We start from the raw sequence: 13,032 nt of genomic DNA on the forward strand, positions 1-13,032 counted from the left end.
TAAAGCAAAAAACCTTGGTTATTTTATGGAACAAACATTCTTTCTTGTAGTAATCTGTAGTTATCTAGAAGGCTGATTCCCTTAGAATGACTTACAGTATCAAGAACAAATATACAGGCCTTCCGTTGAGAGGGGATGAACAGGCCAAACAGGGCTTTATTCCCTTGAGCATTGTGATAAAAGTACATGTGTCGGATGCTACCTGCAGAAACAAGGAGGAAGAGATTATTTTGACTGTAACCATAATGGAATTTGTTTTTTTCTCACCTGTAGATACCCAAGACCCCAGCTATTTCACTCTGTCAATGGAACACACAAATGACTGGCTATCGGCATAATCATGGTTTTCCTTACAGAATCAAGTTGATTTGAAAATTACTATTTGGGCTTTTTGTTTTTAAGGAGCCACAAGTTGCTGGTGTTTTGGGTTATTTCAGGCCACCAGGTTTGAAGGAGTGCAGTTTAAGATGGAGCCATATACTCAGGAATAGTCCCTGCGAGTATAAGTCAACAAAATTTGAAATAGGAATGTGTGCAATGGGCTTATAAAGAACTCTGTTATTCTAGACAGATACTATATCTATAGTTTGAATAAAAGATGAGGAACTATAGTCAATCACTAGCTGAGGCAAAGAAAGAAGCTCTTAATAGACTTTTCACAACCTCAATGTTCCACAGTACTTCGCTGGTTGCGAAATGCAGGGTTGGATTATATGTTCAGTAAGTAGTCTCACAACATCAGGTTAAAGTCCAACAGGTTTATTTGGTAGCACGAACTTTCGGAGCGTCGCTCCTTCATCAGGTGAAGGAACGACACTCCGAAAGTTCGCGCTACCAAATAAACCTGTTGGGACTTTAACCTGGTGTTGTGAGACTACCTACTGTACCTACCCCAGTCCAACGCCGGCAACTCCACATCAGGATTATATGTTGAGGGAGAGAGCTCCCCACACCCTAACTTGACTTTTGGGGACAGCCCACCTCTGTTTGGCTCGCTTTCCTCACTAAGTTTTTTGAGCAATGGTTCCTTACTTAGTACGAGTCGGGATTTCCTTCCGTCTCCAGGAGGAAGTCTCACCTCAGAGCTGTCGGCCAATTGAAGGCTAGAGAGTCTGCGTCAGACAAGGATCTGTAGCTACTGTGGCTATTTTAGGAGTCCTGGGAGAAAGGGGAACCATGGATGTCCCCAAATCCTGTTAGGTTACTGGTCCTCCTGGGGCTAGGTTGGCAGGCCAAGGATGGGAGGGAAGCTGTTCTGATTTGATACTGTTCTGAGGGTATCCAAAGGGCTACTAGAAGTTATAAGCTGAGAAGTCAGGGTTTCAATTCTCCAACCGAAGGACTCAGTTCCAATATCACATGAGCATTAGTCTTTGCTGCATTAAACCTGTGGAAAGGGCTTCTTTGTTTATGGGGAGTTTTGTTTGAAACATCTTAGATATATTTGTTATCGTGGTTGTTTTGTTTTTGTTTGTAATTGATAAAGGTTATTACTAAATTTCTTTCCATACAGGTTAACTATATTCTTTGTTTGATAAAAACTCCCCATGGGTCATTTGAATCATACCCGAGGTGAAACATATCATGCTGTCCTAGCCAGATTCAAGGTGCAAAACCTATGATCCAAGCGGATTCCATTAAACACTTGAGTTTCTGACCTGAACCATACCAATACATACACAATAACCCTAATTTAGATTTTGTTATTCTGACTTCACCTATTAACTTACTATTCTCCATACTAGTCTCTCCCAATATTGTGTGCATCCTGGGATTCCTCTAGAATATTCTCTCTTGGTTCCCACACCCCTGCTGAGTTGGTTTAAAGCCCACTTAAACAGTATTAGCAAAAGACAAGGAAGTCAGTCCCAGCTGTGTTCAGGTACAATCCATCTGGCTTATACAGGTGCCATCTTACACAGAGCCAGCGTCCCAGGAATCTAAAGCCCTCCCTCCTGCACCATCTGTTCAGCCATACATTCATCTGCCTTATCCTTCTACTTCTGTACTCACTTGCATGTGGCACTGAGTGTGATCCGGAGATTATTGCATTTGAGGACCTGGTTGTGAATTTCCAATCTAGCTCCCAAAATTCTGTTTGCAGGACCACATTCCCATTTCTTAAGTCATTGGTACCAAAGCAGACAATGACCTCTCCCCCAAAATGTCCCGCAGCCACTATGTGACACCCTTTATCCTGAAATCAGGGAGAACAAACAAAGAACAAAGAACAGTACAGCACAGGAAACAGGCCCTTCGGCCCTCCAAGCCTGTGCCGCTCCTTGGTCCAACTAGACCAATCGTTTGTATCCCTCCATTCCCAGGCTGCTCATGTGACTATCCAGGTAAGTCTTAAACGATGTCAGCGTGCCTGCCTCCACCACCCTACTTGGCAGCGCATTCCAGGCCCCCACCACCCTCTGTGTAAAAAACGTCCCTCTGATGTCTGAGTTATACTTCGCCCCTCTCAGCTTGAGCCCGTGACCCCTCGTGATCGTCACCTCCGACCTGGGAAAAAGCTTCCCACTGTTCACCCTATCTATACCCTTCATAATCTTGTATACCTCTATTAGATCTCCCCTCATTCTCCGTCTTTCCAAGGAGAACAACCCCAGTCTACCCAATCTCTCCTCATAGCTAAGACCCTCCATACCAGGCAATATCCTGGTAAACCTTCTCTGCACTCTCTCCAATGCCTCCACGTCCTTCTGGTAGTGCGGCGACCAGAACTGGATGCAGTACTCCAAATGTGGCCTAACCAGCGTTCTATACAGCTGCATACCATCCTGGAGTCATGTCTATGGTCACAGAAACGCCTGTCTGTTTCCCTAACTAATGAATCTCCTATCAATATTGTTCTTCCTTTCTCCTTGCTTCTCTCCTATATAGCTGAGCTCCTTGTGATGCCACGCACTTTCTTTTGTTTAGTTTTAAAATAATCACTGAAATGCTGAGGGCAAACCGGTTTCCAACCAGTACAAGTGAAGATGTTACTCATCAATCAAACAGCTCACCAACTAATCATTAAAGTTTTAAAATTCACATGGCTACTTTGACAATCGTCTTCAGTTACAAAGCCGATTAGTGTTATTCCACACGAGCTAGAGAGTCAGTTTCTAGACATTTAAGCACCTTTTAGAGCTAAGAAATTTAATTTTGGATGTTTTCTGCTCCCTCTTGGTAGATATTTAACAGCCTTACTGCTATTTATCAAGAGACTAATGCCACTTAGGCAGATACTTGAAGAACAAATACCTTCAATGCTGCATTTTAGCAATGCATTAGGTTAAACTCGTATCAGAAGGCTCATTAATTTTTTAAAAATAAAATTACAGTCATCACAGTAGTGAAATTGATCATTTATTCAGGAGATTTCCCTCTGGCTGTGGAAAATCCATTTCAATATATCAAGTCTAATTAAATTCACTGCATTCCTTGTGAGTCAATTATCTACATAAAATCTTCAACAGAAGAGATTATGGGTTGCTACTTTGATTCCAGGAGGTATTAGGGCAATGGGCAGCATCTAATCTTCTGAGCCAAAAGCTCCTGATTCAGGTTCCAAGCAGGTTGAGTATCAATCTGAAAATCCTTCCATAAAGGCAGCACAGTGGTTAGCACTGCTGCCTCACAGGGCCAGGGACCCGGGTTCAATTCTGGCCTTGGGTGGCTGTCTGTGCGGAATTTGCACATTCTCCCCGCGTCTGTGTGGGTTTCCTTTGGGTGCTCTGGTTTCCTCCCAAATATGTGCGGGTTAGGTTGACTGACCATGCTAAACTGACCCTTACTGTCAGGAGGATTATCAGGGTGAATGTGTGGGGTTACAGAGATGGGACCTGGGTGGGATTGTTGTCAGTGCAGGTTTGATGGGCCGAATGACCTCCTTCTGCACTGTAGGGATTCTATGACTCTCTGACTTCTATGCCAATGGTAGGGGCTAAGAACAGGAGAGATTACTGGTTAGCCATACAATGGAAAGAACTTTGCAGTCTCCAACATCACTATGCACAGCTAAAGACTACAACATGAATGCAAAAGCAACTCAGACTACCTGAGGGAACTATGACACACATTACCACTTTGATTCCAAGTAAAGACTTCTGTCAAAAGCCTGCTAGAAGGCAGGGATAGTTTCTAGAGACAGGATGAGGGCTGGGTCGTGAGTAAAGGAACAGGGCAGGGCAGGCAAGCAGAATAATCTAAGACGCTGAATCAATATAACTACCAAAACAATATATGCATTGTACAAGAACTGTTCAAGATCCACAAAAAAACCAGACAGCATTTATCATTACTACTTGCTGTATAGGTATCCATTATAAAACCTACTTAGAGCCAAGTCGTCTTTTATCCTTTCCTTCCCGTACAAAAAAGAACAGGACTTCTACTGTAACCTTTCCCAGCTGTCTCTGATGAATCTATTCACTGCGTAATTCTGGGAGCCAAACAGATGATTCAACACATCACAGAAAGTGCTGGAAAATCTCAGCAGGTCTGACAGCATCTGTGGAGAGAGAATAGAGCCAACGTTTCGAGTCTGGAGTCCTTTCTCCCAGGACTCCAAAATCTGCTGAGATTTTCCACCATTTTCTGTTTTGGTTTTGGATTCCAGCCTCCTCAGTACATTATTTTGATTCAACACATTCACAGTTTTCCACATACCAAATGCATATTCGAAGGTTTGCAGTTTGCTTACTTTGCCCATCTTCAGAATTGAAATGAAGAATCAAATCACTAATTTTTCTTAAATGGTACGAGACACCAAACAAATTAAACCGCACTATAATCTCGATATAAAATGCTGCACTTAAAGTTTGAAGCACTAAGGGAAAAAAAAAGAAATATACAGATACAAATCTGTGCCTATTCCACTTACTTTGGGCAATGCTTTCAATTCTATATCGCATGTAAAATCCATAATTGAAAGTCCAGAATAAAGAAACATTTATCTGCACATCATACAAGAACCGTCCAGTAACAATGGAGAAAACGGATACCATTTACCCACACAAGTTGACAATGTTAAAATAAGTTACCCTCAAACACCAGCACAATGTACCCTACAACAGCTCTTGTGATGCAATAAATGGTAATGTGCATGAGTTTATAGTGGATTTGCACGAATTACAAATGATAATTACACACACACTGTTACAACCTTCCTCTCCCAGTGCAGAAACATTACAAATCTTACTAAATTATCTGGCATTTTTGAAGATGAGTAATTACCTGGTTCCAGATAATTAAATTGTGCTAATGAGCGCATTTCCAGTTGTTCCAATTCAAATGTTTCTGCTTCTCGTCCTGCAAGATAGAGTGATAGCTGCCTATTGACCATACAGACGCATCCGAGTTGGACGAGGGCACGAAAGAGCAGGGGAACCTAGGAAAATACATCGGAAGAGTCTGGATAGTAAAATTAACTTTGCTTATCAATACCACAACTATTTGTTAAAATCAACTTGATTGTGATATTAGCAGGGAATTAGATAAACACTTGAAAGGCCAGGGGTAAATTGGGTTAAAGTAAAGAGCACTATGATGGAGACGGCACTGGGATAATGATGGGACAGCCTGGCTCTTTTTTGGTGTTGGACAATCAGTATTGCTCGAGTGATTGAATTTTTTTGTTGCATGACAACATTCCACACATGATAGATCACTTTGCCAACACCTAGCTCCAAATACTTGAATATAGCCCAGAAAAGCTCACTCCAGATACAATTGCAGAAAGTCTCCATTCTGATCTCCACTTTTGCAGTCTTATAGAATCATAGAATCCTACAGCACAGAAAGAGGCCATTCAGCCCATCGAGTCTGCACCAACCACAATCCCACCCAGGCCCTATCCCCATATCCCTACATATTTACCCACTAATCCCTCTAACCTATGTATCCCAGGACACTAAGGGGCAATTTAGAATGGCCAATCAACCTAGCCTGCACATCTTTGGCAAGCAGTGCACTGTTGTACCAGGTCCATGTTCCTCTATTGAGCACTCCTTTCATGCTCCATTGAAGGTCTTGTCAAGATAAGCATGCACTTAGATCATAGAAAGATCATAGAAACCCTACAGTACAGAAAGAGGCCATTCGGCCCATCGAGTCTGCACCGACCACAATCCCACCCAGGCCCTACTCCCATATCCCTACATATTTACCCAACTAATCCCTCTAACCTATGCATCTCAGGACACTAAGGGCAATTTTTAGCATGGCCAATTAACCTAACCCGCACATCTTTGGACTGTGGGAGGAAACCGGAGCACCCGGAGGAAACCCACGCAGACACGAGGAGAATGTGCAAACTCCACACAGACAGTGACCCAAGCTGGGAATCGAACCCAGATCCCTGGAGCTGTGAAGCAGCAGTGCTAACCACTGTGCTACCGTGCCGCAGAGGCAAATTCTTACAATCCTATGAAGGTTATTATAACATGCAGTGCTTTTGTTCGGACTATACAGAACATTGAATACTAGATCTGGAAACATTGAGTTGGAACTATTAGCCTGTCTTTCTCTTTACAAATGCTGATTATGTCAACATTTTCTGATTTCAGTTTTTGAGGCTTTGCAGATTTTTTTTTCATATTGAAAGTGTTCACGCATGCTACCTGGCTCTTCTGGTGCACCAATCTATTTGTGCTCAATTGGTGCGTACACATGGTTTGCAGAATTTCAAATCAAAAATTGCAAATTTATTTTTTGTAAATCAAAGTGGCTCAAGCCCCACTCAACTCTCAAAATGTTAAAATCTCTTCAAAATCAAAATTGCACAATTGATAGTTTTAAAGGTAATCATTACTTGAGATAGCAATTGGAATCGAATTATTTCATTGCTTTATTGAATATTCTACAACATTTGCTGACTTCAAGCAGCTTTCCTTAAAAAGCTAAAGCAGCAAAGAATGTGAGTCCAGATGGCTGTTGCCTGCCTGGTGCCAGGGTTCAGGACATCTGCTCAGGGCTAGAGAGGAACTTGCAGTGGGAGGGGGAGGATCCAGTCGTGGTCCATCCACAGGTAAAGCTAGGAAAGAGGTTTTGCACAGAGAGCACGGGGAACTATTGTCAAGAGTATGAAAGTGAGTGTTGGTCCTCTGGAGAGTAGAAATGGGGAGTTAATGGTGGATAATGAGGAAATGGCGGATGAAATAGATAGATACTTCCTTCAGAGGTAGATTGATTCTTGTAGGGCAAGGGAATCAAAGGTTATCAGGGATAGATGGAGAATGTGAAACTCAACACAAACAGATCAGTCATTATCTCATTTAATGGCAGAGCAGGCTCAAGGGATCGAATGATCTAGTTCTCCTGCTATTCCTTATGTTTGTATGTTCATAAAATAGGCACTATTCCAGACATCACAGCCTAAGGACGTAAAAAAAAATCACAGAATACTTGTGGACATCTGGTTGAGTTTTGTCTGAAAATACAGTGATATCAAATGAAAGACAAAACAAGGGATGTAACGAACACAAAGATTAAACTAACTTGCAAAAATTAAAAAAGCCTAATTTCTACATATAAATATGAGCATTCATTACTCAAATCCCCATTATCTACCAGAATTCTCACAGGACAAAGCATTGCATGAGACGTTATCGCAATGCACAGCATTTTATGCATTGTATCGAATCTTGGTGCTTACAGAATAGGTTCTTTCTATTTTATTGGTTTTAATTTCCAGACCTAGGGCATTGCTATGCCAAAAATGCAAGCAAAATGTTTAATTATCTCCTTAATAAATCCCCTCTGGTGGATAATGGAGTTTGACTACAATACTGTACTTATTTTCCTCTTCACTATCCAGCACCTTAAACAGAATGACACAAATAAGAATTTGTTTAATTGGTTTACATAGTCAGGTTTTGGAGAAAAGCTCCAACTGCAAGGCACAAGTTCGAGCTACAATATATAAATTCCATCCATCACCAAAAACTATTCAGACCTGTGTTTCATAGACTCCCTCAATGTCTGGGGCAGAGAGGTCAGCATTAATCTCATTGATGTGCTCTTGGTACATATCTTCCGGCACGGAATATTCATAGAGGTTGTAAACAATATTGGAACGAGGAAGGATACGGTTAACCTGCGAACATGGAAATAAATTTAAATAAACTGGGGGAAAAATGTGCTAACATATAAACTAGTAAATTTGGCAAAAGTTACTTCTCAAACTGTCCAATTAAATAGCACTTGCATACTTAATCATTTATTGCTTCAGATGGTGATGAACCCTTTCAGTACATTTTGTTTTGAAAATACGTCACTAAAAGCTTAGCCCTCCACTTTATTCAATATTTTCAATTCTGATACCATATATGGAAAGTAAGATTTGTTTGGCGAAAAGTGAAGGAGGATGAGGAAGGAATATGCTATACTTACTTTCTTGTAAACAGCACTATCATCTGCCTTAGGGATGCGTTGGTTGACGTAGAACACTCGAGGGATGTTGAGTTTGATGCAATGCAAATCATTACCAACAACAGCCCACAGTTTGAAGAAACCAGGCTGACTTGTTTCTGCAATCTGAACCATTGAGACACCAATTTTACTTAAGGTACTACAAGAGCTTTTCATACCATGATCACACGATTCAACCAAGAATCAAATTTTTTTTTGTTCATTTCATGGGACATGGACATTATTGACAAGTCCAGTAAGTGGAGCTGAATCCACGAAAAGATCAGCCATGATCTTGTTGAATGGCGGAGCAGGCTCGAGGGGCCAGACAGCCCACGCCTGCTCCTAGTTCTTATTTATTACCCATTGCAAATTGCCCTCAGGAAGGCAGTAGTGAGCTGTGTTTTTGAACCATCTGTGTGGTAAAGGCATTCACACAGAACACTGTTAGAGAGGGAGTTCCATAATGCCGACCCTGAGGCAAAAAGAAAATAAGGATTCACAGACTAAATTAACTACACAGAAAGAGAGCCAACAGGATGAAAGGTGGGCAGTGGGAAATTAACAACTCGTAATTATCTAGGGGATTTTCACAGTAAATTCATTGCAGTGTTAATGTGAGCCTACATGTGACACACATTGGTATAAACGACATAGGTTTAAAAAAAAAGGGGCGAGGTCCTAAAAGCAGAATATAGGGAGCAGGCTGAAAAGTAGGACCTCAAAGGTAGTGATCTCAGGATCTGCCATGTGCCAGTCAGAGTAGAAACAGCAGGATACATAGGATGAATATGTGGCTGAAAGGATGTTGTGAGGGTGAAGGTTTAACATGGCAGTGGGATGGGAACCTTTGCAAGGATTCAGAGCAGTGGAAATTAAGAACGAGAGGAAAAGACAGTGTGGAGAATAAGGAAAGTGACAGACAGAGAAATCAAGGGCCAGAGTCAGACAAGGACCGAGTAAATAATAGTACCAAAGGGAAAAGAAACATCAAAAAAGTTCACCTTAAGGTTTTGTACCTGAATGCTCGGAGCATTCAAAACAAAATGGATAAATTAGTTGCACAGATAGATGTAACGGGGTATGATATAGTTGGCATTACGGAGACATGGCTCCAAGGTGACCAAGGATGGGAACTAAACATTGAGGGCTATTCAGTGTTTAGGAAGGACAGACAGAAAGGAAAAGGTGGAGGAGTTGCATTGTTGCTCAAAGATGGTATTGATATGATATTGAGAAATATTTAGCATAGATGATGTGAATCTGTATGGGCCAAGTTAAGGAGCAAAAAACATTGGTGGGAGCAGTATACAGACCACCAAACTGTCGTGGTAATGTTGGGAAAAGCATTAGACAGGAAATCAGAGATGCAGGTGTTAAAAGAACATCCGTGATTATGGGTGATTTTAATCTGCATATAGATTGGGAGAGTCAAATTAGTCACAGTACAACAGAGGAGGAATTTCTGGAGTGCATAAGGGATGGTTTTCTGGAGCAATACGCTGAGGAATCAACAAGGGAGCAGGCCATATTGGACAGGGTGGTGTGCAATGAGAAGCGAGCCCTTAGGGATGAGTGACCAAAATATAGTAGAATTCTTTGTCAAGGTGGATAGTGATATAGTTGATTCTGAAACTAGGGTCCTGAATCTCAATAAAGGTAACTATGATAGCATGAGGCATGAATTGGCTATGATGGACTGGGAAACATTACTGAAAGGAAAGACAATGGATATGCAATGGCAGGCATTTAAAGAACGAATAGATGAACTCCAGAAATTGTTTATTCCTGTTTGGCACAAGAGTGGTCAGGGAATTGTGGCTAAACCATGGCTTACAAGGGAAATTAGAGATAGTATCAGATTCAAGGAAAAATACAAATTGAAAAAGCAATAAGCCTGAGGATTGGGAGCAGTTTAAAATTCAGCAAAGGAGGACCAAGGGATTGATGAAGAAGGGAAAAATAGAGTACGAAAGTAAGCTAGTAGGGAATGTAAAAACTGATTGCAAAAGTTTCTATAGATATGTAAAGAGAAAAAGACTGACAAAAACAAATGTAGGCCCGTACAGTCAGAAACGGGAGAATTCATAATGGGGAATAAAGAAATGTCCAAGGAATTAAATTTGCACTTTGTTTCAGTCTTCACAGAGGAAGACATGATTAACGTATCAGAAGTGCTGAGAGGAACAAGTTTTAGTGAGGTGCTGAAGGAAATGAGCATTAGCAGGGAAATGGTTTTGGGGAAATTGATGGGCTTGAAGGTGGATAAATCTTTAGGCCCTGATAATCTTCAACTCAGAGTACTTAAGTGGCCCTGGAAGTAGTAGATCAATTGGTGATTATTTTCAAAATTCTTTGGATTCTGGACTAGTTCCTACAGATTGGAAGGTAGCTTATGTGAGCCCACTATTCAAAAAGGGTGGAGTAGCCTCCTCCTTCTGGGTCTAATGCAGGGAGTGGTTTCTTCATTCATAGTCAAGTACAACCTTAAATTGTTTCACAACCCAACAGATCCCAGAGATCCAATTGTACAAATTTAACAGCACTTTACCTGAACGATTTGCCATGGCATATCTAGAATGGTACGGGCAGTTCGACGCAAAAAGCTGCTGAGGCTGGTTGTGGGACCACCTCGAATGGGTCTACCTGGTGCAGCTGCCCCATCATCAAGCTTTCTCCTTTTTCTGCGGGCCCGTCTTTGTTTTGACTGTAGCTCCCATTTCTTCTTCTGGTATCTCAGCCACACTAACCGTTCGTTCTGGTTCAAAGTTTAATGCAAGTTGGGAAGTTAATTTTAAATTTGCAAGGTTATGTGAAGTCCTAGGCAGTGTTATCAATCTGAATCAAATTCAAACTTCAACTCTGCCAAGCACAAACATACTTTCCAATATAAAGCATGAACTAATCCCCACTAATCCCCATCTTCTGTAAACTTGAAGTTCCAGGTGGGCTGACTCTCAAGTGAGATGCTGTTTAGTGTATTTCAGTGATAGACTTCAGCAGAGTGCATGGTTTTACTGGGCTGTTTGAAAATCAAAGAATCCTGCATGCCAATGAAACTCTAACTCAAAAGCAGAAAGAGGAGATCCATTCCAGTAACACTGGAAACAGAAAATGTTGGAAACACTCAGCAGCATCTCAGAGACAGAAACAGATCTTTTAGATGACTTTTTCAGCAGAATGTTTTCTCTCCACAAACGTTGCCCAATCTGAGTATTGCTCGCATTTTCTGTTTCCATTTCAGGTCTCCAGTACTAGCTGAATTTTGCTTTTGTAACAGAAATTCTGGAAATATGGCTTGGAGAAAAAATAAATGGAAAAATATTATAACAGACAATACCTTTCTATCTTTAAATAGTGTCTAAAGAAAGTGTAGAAATAAGGGAACAATTTCTAACTTTGATTTTACAGTGTAGCGGAACTTATCCAAGACATCAAGATAGACAAGAGAGCTGTTCATTTGATTTTACACAAACAGGTGCCTCACACTAATCTTAGATCTTAAAATAACAATGTTTAGGAACACAGATTAACAGTGGCAAACCGTTAGTGGTAGTTGCAACTGAACAATGAAAAGAATTTCCCAGGAAGAGTAACATCGTCTAACAAAGAATAAACTGACAGGTTTGTCGAGTACATATAAACGGTTGAAGGTCAAACATATAGTTGAGGGTCATTGTGAGGATATGAACTCATGAGGGTATAGGCATTCCAAGTGTTAAATAACTAAAAACATTTTGTTAGAACAGGTGTTTAGCGAAAAACAATGGCTTCCTGACTGATGACAACTGATTAATGTTCAGCACCGTTGAAAACTCCTCAGATATTGAAGCAGTAAACGTCTGTATGCAGTAAATCCATATGCAGTAAACAGTCAGGCTTGGGGTGATAGGTGGCAAGTAACATTCGCACCACCAAGTGTCAGTGACCATCTCTAACAAGAGAGAATCGAACCATCTCCCCATGACATTCAACGGCATTATCATTGCTGAATCCCCCACTATCAACATCCTGGGGAGACCACTGACCAAAACGGAACTGGACTGGCCATATAAATGCTGTGGCAACAAGAGCAGGTACAAAGCTGGAAATTCTGGGGTAAGTAACTTACTTCCTGTCATCCCAAAGTCTGCCCACCATCTGGAATGCAGAAGTCAGGAATGTGATGGAATACCATCCACTTGCCATGTTGATTGTAGCTCCGACAACACTCAAGAAGCTTAACATTGTTCAGGACAAAGCAGGCTGCTTCATTGCACCCCATCCACCACATTCAACATTTACTGCCTCCATCACTGATAGACAGCGGCAGCAATGTGTACTGTTTGGAAGATGCACTGCAACAACTCACCAAGCAGCTTTCAACAGCACCTTCTAATACCTCTACTGCTTAGAAGGACGAGGGCAGCGGAGGCATGGGAATACTACCATCTGTTAGTTCTCTAAGTCACACACCATCGTGGCTTGGAACTATATTTCTGTTCCTTCACTGTCGCTAGGTGAAAATCCTAGAACTCCATTGCTAACAGCACAGTGGGGATACCTACACCACATGGACTGTAGTGATTCAAGAAAGCAACTCACTACCGCCTTCCCCTGTTGCCCATCGCTAACTGCAATTAGAGGTGG

At 41.4% G+C, this 13,032-nt stretch overlaps 1 protein-coding gene across 1 annotated transcript in view; it reads right to left on the bottom strand.

Moving 5' to 3' along the window:
• Nucleotides 1-13,032, bottom strand: part of pole (polymerase (DNA directed), epsilon) — a 108,136-nt gene that overhangs the window by 35,630 nt on the left and 59,474 nt on the right. The window contains exons 31-35 of the mRNA XM_078227360.1: nt 10,955-11,161; nt 8,386-8,529; nt 7,949-8,089; nt 5,230-5,383; nt 96-202 (exon numbers count right to left, since the gene is read on the bottom strand). Of these exons, the coding sequence (XP_078083486.1) occupies nt 96-202; nt 5,230-5,383; nt 7,949-8,089; nt 8,386-8,529; nt 10,955-11,161 (753 nt within the window). The remainder of the gene's footprint in view (nt 1-95; nt 203-5,229; nt 5,384-7,948; nt 8,090-8,385; nt 8,530-10,954; nt 11,162-13,032) is intronic.

This window comes from Mustelus asterias, chromosome 13 (assembly GCF_964213995.1).
Source record: "Mustelus asterias chromosome 13, sMusAst1.hap1.1, whole genome shotgun sequence".
Lineage (NCBI taxonomy): Eukaryota > Metazoa > Chordata > Chondrichthyes > Carcharhiniformes > Triakidae > Mustelus > Mustelus asterias.